This window comes from Oncorhynchus nerka, linkage group LG22 (assembly GCF_034236695.1).
Source record: "Oncorhynchus nerka isolate Pitt River linkage group LG22, Oner_Uvic_2.0, whole genome shotgun sequence".
Lineage (NCBI taxonomy): Eukaryota > Metazoa > Chordata > Actinopteri > Salmoniformes > Salmonidae > Oncorhynchus > Oncorhynchus nerka.
In genome coordinates this window covers 27,894,879-27,916,142 of record NC_088417.1, presented here as the reverse complement: position 1 = coordinate 27,916,142, position 21,264 = coordinate 27,894,879, and the positions used below count along the sequence as shown (strand labels likewise).

General features: G+C 42.0%; 1 protein-coding gene across 5 annotated transcripts in view; it reads left to right on the top strand.

Annotated features, from left to right (window-relative positions):
- Nucleotides 1-21,264, top strand: part of frrs1b (ferric-chelate reductase 1b) — a 25,262-nt gene extending 3,998 nt beyond the window's left edge. Inside the window, exons 1-17 of one of the 5 annotated variants that reach the window (XM_029626626.2) lie at nucleotides 1,037-1,392; nucleotides 12,113-12,214; nucleotides 15,245-15,440; nucleotides 15,798-15,952; nucleotides 16,208-16,302; nucleotides 16,482-16,635; nucleotides 16,788-16,970; nucleotides 17,162-17,260; nucleotides 17,428-17,578; nucleotides 17,984-18,097; nucleotides 18,271-18,386; nucleotides 18,581-18,667; nucleotides 19,530-19,627; nucleotides 19,747-19,805; nucleotides 20,004-20,147; nucleotides 20,702-20,769; nucleotides 20,883-21,264. In XM_029626626.2, coding sequence (XP_029482486.1) covers nucleotides 15,245-15,440; nucleotides 15,798-15,952; nucleotides 16,208-16,302; nucleotides 16,482-16,635; nucleotides 16,788-16,970; nucleotides 17,162-17,260; nucleotides 17,428-17,578; nucleotides 17,984-18,097; nucleotides 18,271-18,386; nucleotides 18,581-18,667; nucleotides 19,530-19,627; nucleotides 19,747-19,805; nucleotides 20,004-20,147; nucleotides 20,702-20,769; nucleotides 20,883-20,975 — 1,812 coding nt within the window. In that variant the 5' untranslated portion in view covers nucleotides 1,037-1,392; nucleotides 12,113-12,214 and the 3' untranslated portion in view covers nucleotides 20,976-21,264. Of the gene's footprint in view, nucleotides 1-1,031; nucleotides 1,398-12,112; nucleotides 12,215-15,244; nucleotides 15,441-15,797; nucleotides 15,953-16,207; nucleotides 16,303-16,481; nucleotides 16,636-16,787; nucleotides 16,971-17,161; nucleotides 17,261-17,427; nucleotides 17,579-17,983; nucleotides 18,098-18,270; nucleotides 18,387-18,580; nucleotides 18,668-19,529; nucleotides 19,628-19,746; nucleotides 19,806-20,003; nucleotides 20,148-20,701; nucleotides 20,770-20,882 lie in introns of those variants that run through there. The other 4 variants (XM_029626624.2, XM_029626625.2, XM_065007110.1 and 1 more) reach the window with 4 other exon arrangements.

Genomic DNA, 21,264 nt, shown 5'->3' with positions numbered 1-21,264 from the left:
CAAATTGACTGGCCATCTCGGCAAAAAATATGATTTGACATTTGTTCAGGTACAGAGTCCAACTCTTTTCTGTACAATTTTGATTGAGACATGTTGATTTATGTTGTAAGTTCTGTTCAAGATCAAACATTCGTAACCAACTATATTGGGTTTGGCTCGTTGAACCCGTACTACTGCTGCTGCAGTCAGCCAACAATGATTTGCAATTTGCTGAAATTGCTGCTTGCCATCCTGGTTGAGCTGCACTACCTGAGCCACTTGTGTGGGTTGTAGACTCCGTCTCATGCTACCACTAGAGTGAAAGCACCGCCAGCATTCAAAAGTGACCAAAACATCAGCCAGGAAGCATAGGAACTGAGAAGTGGTCTGTGGTTATCACCTGCAGAACCACTCCTTTATTGGGGGTGTCTTGCTAATTGCCTATAATTTCCACCTGTTGTCTATTACATTTGCACAACAGGATGTGAAATTTATTGTCAATCAGTGTTGCTTCCTAAGTGGACAGTTTGATTTCACAGAAGTGTGATTGACTTGGAGTTACATTGTGTTGTTTAAGTGTTCCCTTTATTTTTTTGAGCAGTGTATATTCATCTAATATGAAAGTTGTTAAAACAATCAATATGTGTGTTTCTTTTAAGGTCTTTGTATAATCTGTCATTTGTTGTACCTCCAATCATATGTTATCATTGTCTATTTATGTACTTATTGTATGTATACAGATTTTTCTACATTGGTAATAAAAATAAAAAAATAAAATAATTACAATTTAGAAAATATATTAATTATTTAATTACAAATTTAAAAACTTCATATGACATGTGGTCGGATACGCCGTATGGATGGTGTGACGCAATCGCGGAGCATCGAGGCACGCCAGGCCAAATTGAGCTCTTTACTTCATAGCTATGCGTCTCTCAAATGTTGTAACAATGCGGGGGGCGCCATATTGACATGATTGGTTAACGGTAGGTGAGGGCGGGCGGGCGGTCCTGTATAAACACAAACTCACTTCCTTAACAACTTCCTTCCCAACAGCTCTGCACTGCTCAGCGAAGCTGACGTGCGAGCACAAGTTAGCCAGACAGACTACTATACTTCATGATCAGAATACAAAACCAGAATGAACTGGTAAGAGACACAGTCTTACTTAGGTTGTGCCTGTTGTTCATATGGTTATCTGCCCTCTCATTGGCTAGAATGGTCCTACCTGATCTCGCTTGCCGTCATTCATTGATCACAAGCGGTCACTCGGCTCTCTTGTCAATATAATAGATACTCTTTGCCTTTACATCTCCTCAACCAATCAACACTCACTGAGTAAGGACAGCCCCCCTTTTCGTTGGCTATTTGCCGACGGACTTGAATTTGGTTTCAAGAGTTGAGTGAGACAAGGTAAGGTATGCTCAATTTTTCAATTTTTTTTTTATTTTAAAGAGTGAAATAGATAAACATTCTTACTGTCCTGCAATGGGTAATATAGCCTACCGTTCTTCACACGAAATCGTATATAAGAGAGCATTGCGAATTGTTTTGGTTTCTTTAGTTTACAGAACACACTCAAGAAGAAAATATTTGTTTTGACAGTGGTGTGTGTGTGCAGGTAAGCACAGTCGGTTATTATGACCCATCCTCCACATTCAGATTTTACCTAAAGGAATCATTGCTTTGGTCTTATTTGCCAATATTGTTTGAGCTGTCAGTGACGAGCATATTTAGAATACAATGGATTCACTGATCAACAATTATGTTAAAGAATGAGATTTTCTGAAGAAATATTCAATGCCAAATGTAGCTTTGTTAGAATTAGGCCTATCATTGGCAGTGAGTTAAATGTATAGATGTAAAAAAAAAAGAAGGTTCATTAACTAAGGCAAAATCGGTCCCATTCCTACATATTGTAGGCTACTGCTCTACGCATTATGTATTTGTCTAACAATGTATATTTATATGTTTGAATACATTGTTACATGTACCCTACTGGGACCTGTAGGCTATAACTATAAAAACAGTAAACTCGTGTTTCAAGCAGCCACTACAGTTGGTCATGAGACTACTCGTTTTTGTAACAACCACAGTTCAGTTATTCTTTATCTACAGCAGACTGATAGAACCAACTAACTGTAGATGGGAAGTCGATTAACATTTCTCTTCCCACCGTCTTAAGACAACACCATAAGATATTACTGTTGTGAGTGTGAGCAGTATTTTTGGGGGTTTTGTCTTAAAATAATAATAAAAAGTTAAATGGTAAGCTAGACGCTTAACTACCTTTAACGCACAGTATAGTATCTTGCGCGGGAAGTTTTGTTAAGAGCTCCGATGCTTGTTCTGAACAATAAAAGAGATCGCTTGCGTTCATATCATCGAAAAATAATAATACATAAAAAAAGGTTAAATTACTACACACCTTATTTAGGGTTAGTGTTCCCACATGGCCATTTACGGAAGACAAACAACCGGAAGACACGCGAACACCTGTGCTAATTAGCTACAGTGCCTTCAGAAAGTATTCACACCCCATTACTTTTCCACATTTTGTTGTTTTACAAAGTGGGTTTATTATTGATGTAATAATCATGTAAAAGTGGAATAAAATTGTAACATTTGTAAAAAAAAAATTGAAGTGTGTGTATATATATATATATATATAACTAGTGTTTTATTTATCTTGATTGCATAAGTACTAAGGGGAATCAATTCATGTCAGAATCACCTTTGGCAGTGATTACAGCTGTTTTTCAGAGTAAGTGTCTTAAGAGCTTTCCACACCTGGCTTGTGCACCATTTGCCCATCATTCTTTAAACAATTCTACAAACTCTGTCAAATTGGTTGTTTGTCAAGCTAGACAACCATTTTCAGTTCTTGCCATAGATTTTCACTCAGATTTATTTCAAAACTATAACTTGTCCACATTCGCTGTCTTCTTGGTAAGAAACTCCAGTTCAGATTTGGCCTTGTGTTTTTATGTTATTGTCCTGCTGAAGGTGAATTCATCTGTGTCTTGTGGAAAGCAGACTGAACCAGCTTTTTCTTTGGGATTTTGCCTCTGCAGTCCTTAACGATTACAAGCATACCCATAACAGGATGCAGCCACCACTACGCTTGATAATATGGAGAGTTGTTCTCAGTAATGTTTTGTATTGGATTTGCCCCAGACATAAACCTTTTTATTCAAGAAAAAAAAATGTAATTGTTTGCAACATTTTTTGCAGTCGTTTTTTAGTGCCTTGTTGCAAACAGGATGCTTGTTTTGGAATATTTTTATTATGTACAGGCTTCCTCCTTTTCACTCTGTCTATTCATTTAGTATTGTGGAGTAACTACAATGTTATTGATCCATCCTCAGTTTTCTCCTACCACAGCCATTAAACTCTGTAACTGTTTTAAAGTCACCATTGGCCTCATGGTGAAATCCCTGAGCGGTTTCCTTCTTCTCCCGGGCAACTGCGTTAGGAAGGACGCCTGTATTTCTGTAGTGATACACTTTGTAGTGATAGTAGACCCACTCTAATTCGTTTACTGCCCCAAATGATCCACAGATTACGTAATCTCAATCACACTCTACACTGCCCTTTCCCACGTGGACAAAAGGAACACGAATAGTGCCCACAAAGCTCAGCACTAAGCTAAGGACCCTGGGACTAAACACCTCTCTCTGCAACTGGATCCTGGACCTCCTGACGGACTGCCCCCAGGTGGTAAGGGTAGGCATCAACACATCTGCTCTGCTGATCCTCAACACGGACCCCTCAGGGGTGTGTGCTTAGTCCCCTCCGGTACTCCCTGTTCACTGACGACTGCATGGCCAGGCACAACTCCAACAGCCTATAGGGAGGTCAGAGACTTGGTAGTGTGGTGCCAGGACAACAACCTCTCCCTCAATGTGAGCAAGACAAAGGAGCTGATCGTGGAATACAGGAAAAGGCTCCCATTAACATCGATGGGGCTATAGTGAAGCGGGTTGAGAGATTCAAGTTCCTTGGTGTCCACATCACCAACAAACTATTGCGGTCCAAACACACCAAGACAGTCGTGAAGAGGGCATGACAACAGCTTTTCCCCCTAAGGAAACTGAAAAGATTTTGCATGGGTCCCCAGATCCTCAAAGTTCTACAGCTGCACCATCGAGAGCATCCGCCTGGTATGGCAACTGCTCGGCATCCATCCGTAAGGCACTACAGAGGGTAGTGCATTGCACCCAGCACTTCACTGGGGCCAAGGTTCCTGCCATCCAGGACCTGTATACTAGGCAGTGTCAGAGGAAGGCCCAAAAAATTGTCAGACTCCAGTCACCCAAGTCATAGACTGTTCTCTCTGCTACCGCACGACAGTCGGTACTGGAGTGCCATGTCTAGGTCCAAAAGGCTCATTATCAGCTTCTACCCCCAGGCCATAAGACTGCTGAACAATTCATAAAGTCCCCCCCCCCTTTGTTTTTACACTGCTGCTACTCACTGTTATTATCTATGCATAGTCACTTTACCCCTACCTACAAATTACCTGAACTAACCTGTACTACCACATATTGACTCGGTACCGGTACCTCCTGTATATAGCCTCGTTATTGTTATTTTGTTACTTTTAATAACATTTTTACTTTAGTTTATTTAGTAAATGTTTTCTAAAACTCTATCTTTGGTTAAGGGTTTGTAATTAAGCATTTCACAGTAAGGTTTACACCTGTTTTTATTTGGGGCATGTGACAAATAACATTTTATTTGATTTGACTAGGTGTATTGATACACCATCCAAAGTGTAAATAATGACTTCAACATTCTCAAATGGATATTCCATTTATGCTTTTCTTTGTGGGGTACAGAGATGAGGTAGTCATTCAAACATCATGTTAAGCACTATTATTTCACACAGAGTGAGTCCATGCAATTTATTATGTGACATTTTTACTCCTGAACTTATTTATGCTTGCCATAACAATGGGTTTGAATATTTATTGACTCAAGACATTTCAGCTCGTCATTTTGCATTCATTTATACACATTTCTAAAAACATAGTTCCACTTTGACATTATGGGGTATTGTGTGTAGGCCAGCAATGACAAAATCTAATTTGAATCTATTTTCAATTCAGGCTGTAACACAACAAAATGTGGAAAAAGTCAAGGGGTGAGAATACTTTCTGAAGGTATTCGCACCGTAATGAAGGTCACCAGAAGCATATTGTAAATGGATAAATACTGTCGGCTGCAACTGTGATAAAGCCTGTTAGAACAGTGTATATTTTGCATTTGTGAAATTATTTTGATGTAATATGAAAGTAAAGGGCTTTATGTTTCTAGAACCATATTGCAATTGAGAATCAATTCGAGTTTAGAAAGAGTTTTTGGGTGCCAGAGCCAGTCTACCTCTGAAACTAACATATACGGTCATTGGACCTTAAGGAGTAAGAGTAGGCTCCTCGAGAGAACATTCTTGGGCAAGTCATGAGAATACTCCTTGTTGTTATCTGTGACAACCAGCTCAGTTTTTCTTTATCTGTAACAGACTGATGAGGTAAATTTCCCTTTGCTTCTTGAATGTCCTATATCTTGAAAACTTGACTGCTGAATTGCAAAACATTTTGTAACTGTCTCAATAGTAGACTAATGAAAAAAATATCAAAAGATAATTTAAAGGGCAATTCCATCACTTTTCAACCTTAATGGTTATTTCCATCACAAAACAAATGTCTACATATTTGAAAACTGCACAATTTCTATGTTTTGTGTAAAAAGAAAAAAAGTTCTACATCATGCGAAGCCAGAACCCTCTTTCTAGAAACTCATTGCAGGTTTTGAAAACACTTTTTGCTCTTAATTCTACCCTGCGATGACGCAGAGAAGCATTTAATAGGATCTTTCTTCTCATAGAAATGCTCTTTTTTTCCGATATGTAGACACTGGTTTGGTGCGAGGGCCATAACTAGGGTTTGAGTTTTAGTGAGATTCGGAAGGAATAACTTTAAAAAATATTTGTTTGAAGTTAATTTACTGCATTGCTATACAACAACAAAATAACATGTTTCAATGCTATTTGGAGAACAGCAAACACAAGAAATCACCCCAGCCATTATCACATTGGCTGCTCAAGATTCATTCACTTCAGTCGATTTACAAAAAATCACAAAGCCCATCTATACAATTGTAATGTTATACCCTTGAAAGGGGGGAAATATGATAAATGATTCACACTGACATGTAGCATCAGCGACGAAACAAAGCACAACATTTTTAGGACTCTATTGTTTGCATTTTGATTGCATTTTAATGTCGTCCTATAGGGAAGATGTTCATACTGAAACATATCTTTTTTTATGTTCCTATCATGTTTGATGAGATTAGTGCAGAATTTCTCAGGGGACCACAAATGGGGCCCAGACCCCAAGTTTGGGAACCACTGTACCAACCTCGCTCTCTGTGCTTGCTTCCTCTGTCTCTCTCTGCTTTAAAAAAAATAATATTTATTTCACCGTTTATTTAACCAGGTAGGCCAGTTGAGAACAAGTTCTCATTTACAACTGCGACCTGGCCAAGATAAAGCAAAGCAGTGCGACAAAAACAGAGTTACACATAAACAAATGTACAGTCAATAACACAATAGAAAAATATATGTACAGTGTGTGCAAATGTAGAAGAGTAGGGAGGTAAGGCCATGGAGGTGAAATAATTACAATTTAGCATTAACACTGGAGTTGTCGATGTGCAAGTAGAGATACTGGGGTGCAAAAGAGCAAGAGGATAAGTAACAATATGAGGATGAGGTAGTTGGGTGTGCTATTCACAGACTAGCTGTGTCTGCTCTGACAGCTGGTGCTTAAAGTTAGAGAGGGAGATAGAAGGCTTCAGTGATTTTTGCAATTCGTTCCAGTCATTGGCAGCAGAGAACTGGAAGGAAATGCGGCCAAAGGAAGTGTTTGGCTTTGGGGATGACCAGTGAAATATACCTGCTGGAGCGCATGCTATGGGTGGGTGTTGCTATGGCGACCAGTGAGCTGAGATAATGCGGGGCTTTACCTAGCCTAGACTTAGATGAACTGGCGCCGTTGGTTTGGCGACGAATATGTAGTGAGGGCCAGCCATCGAGCATAATTGTCGCAGTAGTATATGGGGCTTTGGTGACAAAGCGGATGGCACTGTTATAGACTACATCCAATTAGCTGAGTAGAGTGTTGGAGGCTATTTTGTAAATTACATTACTGAAGTCAAGGATCGGTAGGATAGTCAGTTTTACGAGGGTATGTTTGGCAGCATGAGTGAAGGAGGTTTTGTTGAGAAATAGGATGTCGATTCTAGATTTAATTTTGGATTGGAGATGCTTAATGTGAGTCTGGAAGGAGAGTTTACAGTCTAACCAGACACCTAGGTATTTGTCGTTGTCTACAAGTCAGAACCGTCCAGAGTAGTGATGCTAGTCGGGAGGGTGCAGGCAGCAATCGGTTGAAGAGCATGCATTTAGTTTTTTACTTGCATTTGAGAGCAGTTGGAGGCCTCGGAAAGAGTGTTGTATGGCATTGAGGTATGTTAACACAATGTCCAAAGAATGGCCAGATGTATACAGAATGGTGTCGTCTGCGTAGAGGTGGATCGGAGAATTACCAGCAGCAAGAGCGACATCATTGATATACACAGAGAAAAGAGCCGGCCCGAGAATTGAACCCTGTGGCACCCCCATAGAGACTGCCAGAGGTCCGGACAACAGGCCCTCCGATTTGACACACTGATCTCTAGCTGAGAAGTAGTTGGCGAAGCAGTCATTTGAGAAGCGAAGGCTTTTGAGTCTGCCAATAAGAATGTGGTGATTGACAGAATCGGAAGCCTTGGCCAGGTCGATGAAGACTGCTGCACAGTACTGTCTTTTATCGATGGCGGTTATGATATCGTTTAGGACCTTGAGCGTGGCTGAGGTGCACCCATGACCAGCTCGGAAACCAGATTGCATAGTGGAGAAGGTACGGTGGGGTTCGAAGTGGTCGGTGATCTGTTTTGTTAACTTGGCTTTCGAACATTTTAGAAAGGCAGGGCAGGATGGATATACTGTAGGTCTATAACAGTTTGGGTCTAGCGTATCTCCCCCTTTGAAGAGGGGGATGACCATGGCAGCTTTCCAATCTTTGGAGATCTCAGACGATACGAAAGAGAGGTTGAATCAAAAAATAATAATAATCAAAGCAAATGTTATTGGTCATACACATGGTTAGCAGATGTGATGTTCACCCATAACTGCGTGGCCATGCACACCTGGAACTCAATCATCGAGTTTGCAGCCGACACTACAGTGGTAGGCTTGATTACCAACAATGATGAGACAGCCTACAGGGAGGATGTCAGGGCCCTCGGAGTGTGGTGTCAGGAAAATAACTTCACACTCAACGTCAACAAAACAAAGGAGATGATCGTAGACTTCAGGAAACAGCAGAGGGAGCACCACCCTATCCACATCGACGGGACAGTAGTTCCTCGGCGTACACATCACGGACAAACTGAAATGGTCCACCCACTCAGACAGCATGGTGAAGAAGGCGCAACAACGCCTCTTCAACCTCAGGAGTCTGAAGAAATTTGGCTTGTCACCTAAAACAAACTTTTACAGATGCACAATCGAGAGCATCCAGTCGGGCTTATCACCTCCTGGTATGACAACTGCTCCGCCCATAACCGTAAGGCTCTCCAGAGGGTAGTACAGGATGCACATTTCGGTTTGAAAAAGCTAGCCTTAGCTTTCCTAACAGACTGAGTATATTGGTTCCTGACTTCCCTGAAAAGTTGCATATCGCGGGGGCTATTCGATGCTAATGCAGAACGCCACAGGATGTTTTTGTGCTGGTCAAGGGCAGTCAAGTCTGGGGTGAACCAAGGGCTATATCTGCTTCCTCCTGCATGCATCGCAGCCTGCCTCAGCCTCTCCACTGAGCTCCACATCACCGTCTGTCTCAGTAGCATACTCTCTGTAAAGTTTGCTTCTTAATTCATCCTTCTAGCTGGCTAAGTAATACTAGCCAGAGCCCTTCAACATTACTGTAATAGAGGTCTCTCGTCAGATACCCACCTGACTGAAATATCTATAAGTGACTATTTACTACTTGTGCACTCATTCTCCGAGAGTCATTTTTTGTTTGTTTGGGATGTCTGTAGACACATTAGGAGTCGTGGGACGGTTTTAAAATTGCCTTTTGTCTGGCATCTTGCAAAACATAGTCGCTTCTAGACTATTTGCCTATTGAGCCGACTGTGATCTTGGGTAGTTCGTTCCGCGTTTCCCTCGACCTGTGCCGCGAGAGTGCGTAGTTAGTCGTTTAAAAGAGTGGTGAATGTGCTGCTAAAAAGGCAAATCAGGGGACGCAGGCGAACATAACAAACAAACCACTGTTCATGATTCCACTCTTTTGCAAAGAGGCAGGTGCGATTAGAACTCAGTCAGATCAAAAATATGAGCATTCTGAGCTTTGATCAACGCTGGGAGCAATATTTAGATGTTGACCCGTAATTGTTTTTCTTTATTTTGTACTTTGTTACAGCCTGAATTCAATTTTATTTTATTTTTTTACCCATCTACGCAATAATGATAAAGTGAAAACATGTTTTTAGAAATGTTGGGAAAAGTATTGAATTTTTTGCACATATATAGAAAATGAAATGCAGAAATATGTCATTTAAATAAGTATTCGCACCGCTGAGTCGGTACTTTGTAGAAGGACCTTTTGGCGGTGATTACAGCTTTGAGTCATCTTGGGGATGACTGTATCAACTTTCACATTTGGATTTGGGGATTTTCGTCAATACGCACTACCCTCTGTGGTGCCTTGCGGTCAGAGGCCGAGCATTTGCCATACCAGTGATGCAACCCGTCAGGATGCTCTCGATGGTGCAGCTGTAAAACATTTTTGGGGATCTGAGAACCATTGCCAAATCTTTTCAGTCTCCTGAGGGGGAATAGGTTTTGTCGTTCCCACTTCACGACTGTCTTGGTGTGCTTGGATGATAGTGGGAAGAGTTTGTTGGTGATGTGGACACCAAGGAACTTGGTGGAGCAGCTCTCAACCTGCTCCACTACATCCCCATCGATGAGAATGGGTGTGTGCTCGGTCCTCCTTTTCCTGTATTCCACAATCATCTCTTTATTCCACTGTTGTCATCAGCAAACTTAATGATGGTGTTGGAGTTGAGCCTGGCCATGCAGTCATGAGTGAACAGGGTGTACAGGAGGGGACTGAGTAAGCACCCCTGAGGGGCCCTCATGTTGAGGATCAGTGTGGCGGATGTGTTTTTACCTACCCTTACAACCTGGGGGTGGCAGGTCAGGAAGTCTAGGATCCAGTTGCAGAGGGAGGAGTTTAGTCCCAGGGTCCTAAGCTTAGTGATGCGCTTTGAGGACGATATGGTGTTGAACGCTGAGCTGTAGTCAATGAATAGCATTCTCACATAGGTGTTCCTTTTGTTCAGGTGGGAAAGGGCAGTGTGGAGTGCAATAGAGATTGCATTATCTGTGGATGTGTTGGTGCATTTTGCAAATTGGAGTGGTTCTAGTAGGGTTTCTGGGATAATGGTGTTGTGAGCCATGACCAGCCTTTCAAAGCATTTCATGGCTACAGACGTGAGTGCTTACGGGTCGGTAGTCATTTGCGCAGGTTACCTTAGTATTCTTGGGGACAGGGACTATGGTGGTCTGCTTGAAACATGTTGGTATTACAGACTCCGACAGGGAGAGATTGAAAATGTCAGTGAAGACACTTGACAGTTGGTCAGCGTATACTCGGATTAAATGTTCTGGTAATCCGTCTGGGCCAGTGGCTTTGAATATTGGCCTGTTTAAAGGTCTTACTCATATTGGCTGCGGAGAGCGTGATCACATAGTCATCCGGAAAAGCTGATGCTCTTATGCATGCTTCAGTGTAACTTGCCTCAAACCGAGCATAGAAGTTATTTAGCTCATCTGGTAGGCTTGTGTCACTGGGCAACTCTCGGCTGTGCTTCACTTTTGTAGTGTGTAATAGTTTGCCAGCCCTGACACATCTGACGAGCATCGGAGCCTGTGTAGTAGGATTCGATCTTAGTCCTGTATTGATGCTTTGCCTGTTTTGATGGTTCGTCGGAGGGCATAGCGGGATTTCTTATAAGGTCCTTGAAAGCGGCAGCTCTACCATTTCGCTTTGTGTGAATTTTGCCTGTAATCCATGGCTTCTGGTTGGGGTCTGTACGTACGGTCACTGTGGGGACGACGTCCTCAATGCACTTATTGATAAAGCCAGTGACTGATGTGGTGTACTCCTCAATGCCATCGGAAGAATCCCAGAACATATTTCAGTCTGTGCTAGCAAAACAGTCCTGTAGTTTAGCATCTGCTTCATCTGACCACTGTTTTTATAGACTGAGTCACTGGTGCTTTCTGCTTACATTTTTGCTTGTAAGCAGGAATCAGGAGGACAGAGTTATGGTCAGATGTGCCAAATGGAGGGCGAGGGAGAGCTTTGTACGCGTCTGTGTGTGGAGTAAAGTTGGTCTAGAATATTTTCATTCAGGTTGCACATTTAACATGCTGATAGTAATTTGGTTAAACTGATTTAAGTTTCCCTGCATTAAAGTCACCGGCCACTAGGAGCGCCGCCCCTGGATGAGCGTTTTCCTGTTTGCTTATGGCGGAATATACCTCATTTAGTGCAGTTTTTAGTTCCAATCTCGCTCTGTGGTGGAATGTAGACAGCTACGAAAAATACAGATAAAGTCTCTAGGTAGTTAGTGTGGTCTACAGCTTATCATGAGATACTCTACCTCAGGCAAGCAAAACCTTGAGACTTCCTTAGATATCGTGCACCAGCAGTTGTTTACGCAAATGCATAGGCCCCTGCCCCATGTCTTACCAGAGGCTGCTGTTCTGTCTAGCAGATAGAGTGTATAATTTGCCAGTTGTATGCTAATGTCGTCTTTCAGCCACGACTCGGTGAAACACAAGATATTACAATTTTTTAATGTCCCATTTTGAAGGATATACGTGCTTTCAGTTCGCCATATTTATTTTCCAGCGATTGAACATTCACTAGCAGAACGGAAGGCAAGGGCAGATTAAGTCACTCGTCGCCTGATCCTCACAAGGCACCCTGATCTTTTGCCTCAATCTCAGTTTCCTTCTCCAGCGAATCACGGGGTTTGAGCCTGGTCGGGTGTCTGCAGTGTATCCCTCGTGTCCGACTCCTTGAAGAAGAACTCCTCGTCCAATTTTGAGGTGAATAATCCCAGTTCTGATGTCCAGAAGCTCTTTTCAGTCATAAGAGACGGTAGTAGCAACATTATGTACAAAACAAGTTACGAACAACGTGAAAAAACTAACAAAATAGCAGGATTGGTTGAGAGCCAATAAGACCGCAACCCTACCCTCCGGCACCATCATCTGTACACATAGGTTGACAATACACAGGTTGACAAAAAATGTGGCTTAATTCAGTTGTTTCAGAGTCCCGCAATAAGAGCTACGACACTAATGTTCTCTGGGTGTCACTGAGTAGACTGATACCCCATGTCATTGATACACAATCCATAGGTAAGGCTGTACAGTGAAATAAGTATGCCCCCAATGCAATTCTAAAGTATAATACATCCAGTGTGATTTCAACAGATTTTTGTCAAATTAACAAATTGTCTTTTGTTGATTTTATCTAACAACATTCCGACCTTGTTTAGCATGATCTATTCGATTATTATTTGTATTAATTTGCATTACCGTTGATGACATACTTTTATTTTGAAGGCTAACCGCAAAGTCCACTATTGTGGCTAATCCTTATTGTGGCTAGCTTCACATAGATCGGTCCGACCACCATTAATCAAATAAGAACTGTCTTATAAATTCTGGTTATTTTAGATGATTACACCTAGCTATATAGTTAGCAAACTATAGCTACTAAAACAGATTTGTTGTTTTGCTATGTTTTTGGGGAAGAACATTGTTTGCATCCATGCACTAGCAAGGTTTTTTTTATTGACCAGCACTATGGGTGCGCGAGACAACTTTACCAGCATCATAGCATACGTATCGATGAATCGTTATGACATATGCAGTGTAATCAATGTGTAACAACTACCTAAAAGTATGAACGCGTTAAATTAAAATGTTAAAATGTGACATGCAGTCATATTCAGGTCCTGATTGGTCAACAAGCTTAATTGACACGTGAAATGTTATTTGACACGCAAAGACACAAACGGCGTTCCATAGAATGAGAAATCCTGGGTGAGAATGAAATGACTGAACAAATGAACAATGAAACAGCACAGCAAGTAAATGAAAGAAATATAGGTTTTGATGATATTTTACTGGTAATGGGGATATACGTAAATGCCAAGAAAATATATTTTTGGTCTCTGTGTGTGTGTGATATTTTTTATTTAACTAGGCAAGTCAGTTAAGAACAAATTCCTATTTACAATGCCGGTCTACCCCAGATGACGCTGGGCCAATTGTGGGCCGTCCTATGGGACTCCCGATCACGGCCGGATGTGATACAGCCTGGATTCGAACCAGGGACTGTAGTGACGCCTCTTGCACTGAGATGCAGTGCCTTAGACCGCTGCGTCCGTGTGTGTGTAACTATTTAACTGTACTAGAATGCTTAAAAGGCCATTAAAATGTTAAATATCGGTATTGTTTTTTTTTTGGAAAGGAAAATATCGGTATCGGCCAAAAAATGTCATTAGTGCATCACTAAAACGAACCATGGCAGAGCTAGTGCCTGCAAAAAGACGCCATTACTATTGCTCTCTATTGGACACACCAAACATTTTTCACAATGAGCAATCGATTTGAATTTATACAGTTAGAAATTCCTTGGCTTTTAATGACTGCAAAAGGCATAATTGGCTGACCTTAAATCAAATGCTAGTGTAATTATTGATATGACTGTGAGCGTGGACCAAACAAAGGAAGGTGAAGGTGAAAGACTCCTTGCATATCTCCAACCACAATGGCTATTGTGATGTTATAAATACTGGGGTAATCCTCCAGCATAATAGGTAACATTTGGGCTTAGATTAAGTAACATGTAGACAATCAAATCGGTGCAATAGCATGAGTATAAGGGGAGACGTGATCCTGGACAACACCCTGTCGTTCTCGACTAACATCAAGGCGGTGGCCCGTTCCTGTAGGTTCATGCTCTACAACATCCGCAGAGTACGACCCTGCCTCACACAGGAAGCGGCGCAGGTCCTAATCCAGGCACTTGTCATCTCCCGTCTGGATTACTGCAACTCGCTGTTGGCTGGGCTCCCTGCCTGTGCCATTAAACCCCTACAACTCATCCAGAACGCCGCAGCCCGTCTGGTGTTCAACCTTCCCAAGTTCTCTCACGTCACCCCGCTCCTCCGCTCCCTCCACTGGCTTCCAGTTGAAGCTCGCATCCGCTACAAGACCATGGTGCTTGCCTACGGAGCTGTGAGGGGAACGGCACCTCAGTACCTCCAGGCTCTGATCAGGCCCTACACCCAAACAAGGGCACTGCGTTCATCCACCTCTGGCCTGCTCGCCTCCCTACCACTGAGGAAGTACAGTTCCCGCTCAGCCCAGTCAAAACTGTTCGCTGCTCTGGCCCCCCAATGGTGGAACAAACTCCCTCACGACGCCAGGACAGCGGAGTCAATCACCACCTTCCGGAGACACCTGAAACCCCACCTCTTTAAGGAATACCTAGGATAGGATAAAGTAATCCCTCTCACCCCCCCTCCCCCTGAAAAGATTTAGATGCACTACTGTTCCACTGGAGGTCATAAGGTGAATGCACCAATTTGTAAGTCGCTCTGGATAAGAGCGTCTGCTAAATGACTTAAATGTAAATGTAAATGAGACATTAGCCCAATTAGGCCTAACGGAATGCCCACACTGTGCAAGGATGGCGATAGGCCACATCCTCACACAACTGTAAATCGGAAGTCAACTAACATTTTCCTCTTCCCACTCTTTCTTTATGAAGTGCCTTCAAATAAAGTTAATATGGTTTTCCATCCGCTCTGGCGCCATACTGTAGGCCTATGTGTAAGCTATTGAGTAGCCTAAGAATAATTTTGTCTTTTGGAGAATTTTTTTTTTTTTTTTTAAATGTTTTTAAAATTGCAAGCTAGCTGAGAACCAGAATAAGCATAGGTCTACCCATGACCAAAAATGCCATTAGTCAGTTACAGTATGTTGTATAACCCTGAACTCTCATACAAACTCCATCTTCATAACCTTCATTATAACCTCTGTATTGTCTTGTCTTTCCAGATGCCGGGTCCACATCTCCTGTTAGTGGTGGTGGCTGTGTGTTTAATAAAGACTGCCTCTGGCTTCGCCAATGGAAAAGTGTCTCCTGCGTGCGGAGATATGACACCACAGCATGGCCATGACTCCAGCTCTAAACCTGCCCCTTATAACATCACCCTGGACAAACCCACATTCAGTCCTGGTGACCATATCACAGGTAGCCTACTATATATTTGTTTCTGGTTTTATATAGGGATATTGCTGTTCAATATCAACATTGGTGTTCACATCGGTGTAAATGTGTCCGAGTTAGCAAAATAGCTCATTCTCATCCATAATCCCTGGAATATTTCAAAGAGCATATTTAACTGAAAAAGTTTAGTATTTTAGAAACAATCTCCTGCCAGTGTGCCGTTGAGCAAGTAAATGAACCCCAAAACTGCCCCCGGGGGTGCTGCACTGTGTCTTACCCATTCCTCCAACCTCTTTGTGGGTGTGTGTATTTGTGTGTCTCGGGGGGGTTGGGACAATGGAAAAATGAAAATGGCTTGAGTTTTTTACTTTCTATTAACAGTGACCTTACGGGTTGTTCCCACATCTGGGAGCATCTCCTTCAAAGGTTTCCTGATTGAAGCGAGGGATGCTGGGAACCCGGACGGTCCGGCTGTTGGATCATTCAGCCTCCTCAACCCTTCTGAGTCACAGCTCCTACATTGTGGCCACACACAGGTAGAGATGATGTTACCCGACCTCAATTATATACTACATGATTGCTGGAAACACAAGCTAAGTATTGTAAAGCTCTGGCTGTCTGGAATTACTATTCGGTTGCGTTTGAATATCATGCCGTCCTCAACAACCTTCACCAGCCATATCATTAGTAAAACAGACAAGATGCTACTTGTCTCAGCCACACACCTCCAATGGAGTTAGTACTGTGTAAGAGAAGTGTATTGTATGATAAGCAACCCTGTCATTTTGAAGGGATCTGCAGTAAGCCACACCAGCAAATCCAAGAAGACAGAGATACAGGCCGTGTGGGAGGCTCCAAAAAACCCCCCATCCGGTGTCCAATTTATGTGCGTAATTATCTCCTTTATTCTCATTATGCCAATCACTAAATGTGATATTCTTCCATTCTATTGCTAAGGTGTTGTTGATGCTGTACTGAGTCAATGCTGACAGCTATGTAAGTTGCTGTGGATAAAAACAATCTTCTGCTAAATGACTTAATAATATCATTCTATTGTTCTTTCAGGGCCACAGTGGTGCAGAAGTATAAAGTCTACTGGGTGCAGATCCCAGGGCCGGTGGTGTCTCTGAATGGGGCGACTGGGGTTCCACCACCAAACCCTACCCCCACCACCACTACTGCTGCTGTGACCACAACTCTGTCTGCGCTGACCAGACCTGTGAGTCACTCACCACCAGGATTGTCTCTAAGTATAGAGAGAAGAGACTGAGGATGAATCAGCATAATGTGTACGCTGACCGACAGGCTGTGGATGATGATTATGTGTGGTGGTGGTGATGGAGAATTTAACCCTCTCCCTCTCTTCCTCAGTTCAGCTCAGAGGGTTGTGGTAGGAGTAAGTCCTGTCTGCGTGACCCTGTGGGATGCGACCCAGGCAGAGACCCCCTGTGCTTTTTCCTCTCCTTCACTCCAGAGGAGCGGACTGTGCTGTTTGAGCTCAGTGGACCAGCTGATGGATACCTGTCCTTCGCCTTGTCGCTGGACAAATGGATGGTTGGTATGACCCCAGAAAGACTACCAAAGAAGTATTCTATAACCACTTGGAGCTTGTGTGGACTTAAATGATATGCCAAATGTTGGGCTACTATCTGTGGCATTTCAATATGGCATATGCACAGTGAGATTTGTTTTATGAAGCCTTACAATATAATTGTAACTCATTTGAGTTTTGTATTTATGTGTAGGGGAATGATGATGTATACCTGTGTGTGAGAGATGGGGACAGTGTGGACATCAATGCTGCATATGTCTCTGGCCGAGCTCACCCTGAATTGGCCTCTGAGGTATACACAATTTATGTTTTGCAAAGTTCTGATAAAAATATGAAATAATAATAATTTTTCTTTGTGTTATTTGTGTGTTGAATGTTTGTTTTAGATGGTTGTTTCATAGATTGACCTCTATAGTACCTCACTGATCTTTGACCTATGACCTTTTTTGTTCTCTCCAGAATGTTCTTTCAGACACAGCTTGGCAGCTGGCAGATGGGGTCATTCAGTGTCGTTTCCGTAGAGACATACTCCTCCCCCGTCAGATTGAGAGCAGGTTCAGCCTGGACCAGAGCTACTTCTTGTTCATAGCCCACGGGAGGGCTGAAGATGGTATGACCATGTGTCTTTATGTAATGCTTTTCCTATTAGTTTACCAACCTTTGGTGTTATACTATAGTCTCATACATATTATTGATTATTCCTATTGTGCCAGATATATTGTAGATGCTGGTACTGAACTTGTGGCTAGATTAAACATTCCTGACCTCAACCTCTCATTGTTGACTCAGGTGTGGGCTAGGCTGTGCCAAGTGTTTTGAACGAGCCCACTGCTGTTTTGTACGTGAGATTTCTGGTTTAAGCTGTGATTATCTAGTACAGTAGTCATACCTGCCATATGTGTGACTCACGTGCCAATAATAAAACATTGGTAAATAGTTCCAACATCTATTTACCACAGTGCTTAACTGGTGTTGGTCCCAGACATAGACATTATCTTCATCCATCCATCTTAAGGTGTGATCTATAGACATGACCGGCAGCCTCTGATATCCACTCATCAGACAGTCATCACAGGTCCCCCTGAGAATCTAGCTGGCTCCAGGTCTCCCCTGCTCATTAAGTTCCATGGTAAGCCTGTAGTTTACAGAAAGATGAGCCTTTTATGACCTGCCTTGTTTGAATAGGAAGTGTTGCAACAAAGACACACATTTCATTACTTCATATAACACACAAGTTCCATACACTTGTTTTAGTATATGTCTGGCTCATACAAACACAGAGAACTAAGTGTGTATCCCCAGGTGTGTTTATGCTTGTGGCCTGGATGACGACAGTGACCACAGGGGTCATCATTGCACGCTACTTCAAACACGACTGGCCAGAAACAAGACTATTTGGACGCAGTCTATGGTTTCAGGTAAAGACGGTTTGTTTAAAGTGTTTTGTCTTGATTAATATATTTGGTTAATTCTAAGGCTTGTTATCAGAGATGAGTTAGTGATGGATAATCCTCAAACCACCATCTTTCTGAATTTCCTCCTGAAAACGAGTGTTATTTCAACCCTATTTTCACCATGGTGATGATGTAGGATTTTGTGAATGTCTCTATAGGTGCACCGAGCCTTGATGACCCTGACCGTGCTCCTTACCTGTGTGGGATTCTCACTACCCTTCATCTACCGAGGCGGTTGGAGCAGGGTAAGACTGGAATACCTCCCCCGGTCATCACCACATGCTACACATCTGACAGTCAGTCACTCCATCTGTCTGTCTGTACTTCTGGCTGGCTGGCCATATATTGTGTCATTATAATTTAGCTGCTTGAGTGCCTGTGTGTGTGTGTGTGTCTTAGAATCAAATTTATTTGAATGTCTGTCTTAGAACTGAATCATCACCACTCAACTGTGTGTCATGTTCTCCCTTTTCTCTCATGCTGCCTCCTCCACCAAGCTGTCTGTCTGCCTTAGTCATTCTGGCCCTGCTGGACAGAGAAGGACAAGAGCGAGAATGTTGAGTGCTGTAGTTTAGCCAAGTAACCAATTATCACTGGCTTCCAAAGCTGAATAACTAGCATTACTTCAGCGTAAGCATGTATGGGAGAACAATAATTTGTTGGAGTGACATTGATCGATGGTTGAAATTATCTGCACCTGTTTATCTTTTTAAGGAAGGCTTTTTCAAACAGTTGTCCACTTTGCGTCCTGCCAAAATATATATTTTCATTTTGGTGCTATTCCCCCCAGTGACCATTTAGAGGTCACCCTTCCCTTTAAGTGCTACAGAGTCAGCTGGGAAGACCAATTTAGTATAACCGCCAAAAATTCCAAGATATTTACTTTATTTTGAGGTTGACTGTATCTTGTGTGCCAAGTCAATTCCTGTTATTTACAGGGACTTCTGTACCCTGGATCCATCGAGTTGATCCTCTCTTATCTTCCACTGTTGTTCAGAGGTTCCTGTAGTGTTGTTCTAGTGTTTGCTCAGATACCTATAGTGTTGTTCACCTCTACTGTGTCTAATTCTGTACTGTAATACTGTTGCTCTGCGCTGTCTCCATCAGCATGCCGGCTCCCACCCTTACCTGGGCTGTACTGTCATGGCTCTATCTTTTATCCAGCCTATCATGGCCCTCCTCAGACCCGCCACAGACTCCTCACGGTACAACCTAAATCCCCCTACAGTGATCCGTTTCTGAGATCCGTCAAACATGTTAGCTATCTATATTGTGTAGCAGGATCCAGGAATCAACTGTGCTGTATTTTACGGTCTTTCCACAGAAGGTACATATTCAACTGGATGCATTTGGGAACAGGCACTATTGCACGGGTACTTGCAGGTTAGAGATTCATCTTAATCTTAACAATGTTGACATGATGATGAAGACGATTATTATCTTGATATACGGATAATGATGCCAACAATAAAAGCAATGTTTAGTACAATGACTGCAACAGCAACAATGGTGTATCCAAACCTAGTGATTGCAACAACCTCTACCCTGTCAATCCTAACCCCAGTATTTCTCCTGTTGTAGTTGTGGCCATCTTCCTGGGTATTCAGCAGCAGGCCTTGCTTCTCCCTGGCCCCTGGTCCACTGGTGTCCTGGCAGGTTGCGTTGTCTGGGGAGTCCTGGTAGACCTGCTACTTGAGTTCCACAGTAAAGTAGTCATCGTAACAGGTTGGTTTGTTTTGATTTATTCAGGTAAATCTTTTTAAGAATGAATTATTATTGACAATGACAACCTTCTCCATGCTGTTCTTTCCTTTCCCACTTCCTATTCTTTCCAACAATTGTTAACTTTTAATATGTCCCTGGTTCTGGAACCGCTGAATTAGACCTTATAACAATGTAATTATTTGACTGTTTAATAATCAATGTTGTTTTGCTTGGAGGGAACAAATCAATTACACAGTCTGATTCCATTAAGCATAGAAGAGAATTGAAAACAAATTGTTTGGTGCGTGGGCAGGAATGCTAAGCAGGTTTAAATGTCAACCAAAAAAAACCACTAGTCTTCATAACGACAGATATGAGTATGTAAAATCATTTTTCACTTGTTGAGATGTCTTCCTTGATTACAGTAATATGTATTTCTCTTACAGTAATGTGTATATAAGGTTTAAATATATATTAAATTGTTATTTTCAGGGATGTAGTAGTCACACAGAAAGCCAAATATCTCTGTATTCTGAATACTGGAACTTTGTGGTAAATCTCTAACCTCTGTACAGGGAGGACTCTTGCTGAGGACGAAGAAAAGATTCTGGGTACTCACTCGGATAGTGAGAGACAGAGAAAGGTAAGCTTGAAATAAATGTATGAACTATGTATGTTTTGGATATATTTTTGAGAAGTGTTCTTTTATAATAAGTTTGTCCACACTGATTTTATTTTTACTCCAATTTCTTTCAGGTATCTCGATTCAAAAAGATTGTTTTGGCTGTGTTCCTCGTGGGAAATGTTGGATTTTTGTCTGTTCTCCTAAACACAATAAGAAATGTGTGACTGGGAATCACATACTCCTTGTTAGGGGTCATTGTAGACAATAATAGTATAGATTATGTATTACTTAATTAAGCCATGTTGCTCTTTTTTACACACTACTGCCATTTCCTTTTTAAGATTCCACTGAACATATTAAAACGTGTCCTTAAAAAATGGTAAATGGATGAACAACATTTGTATTTAAGAACTAAATCTGTCTGCTTATTTGAATAAATATGTTACATCATCTTAAGATACTCTATAAATCATTCCCCCCTGTCATTAAAATAAAGACTTTTGAACAAATGTA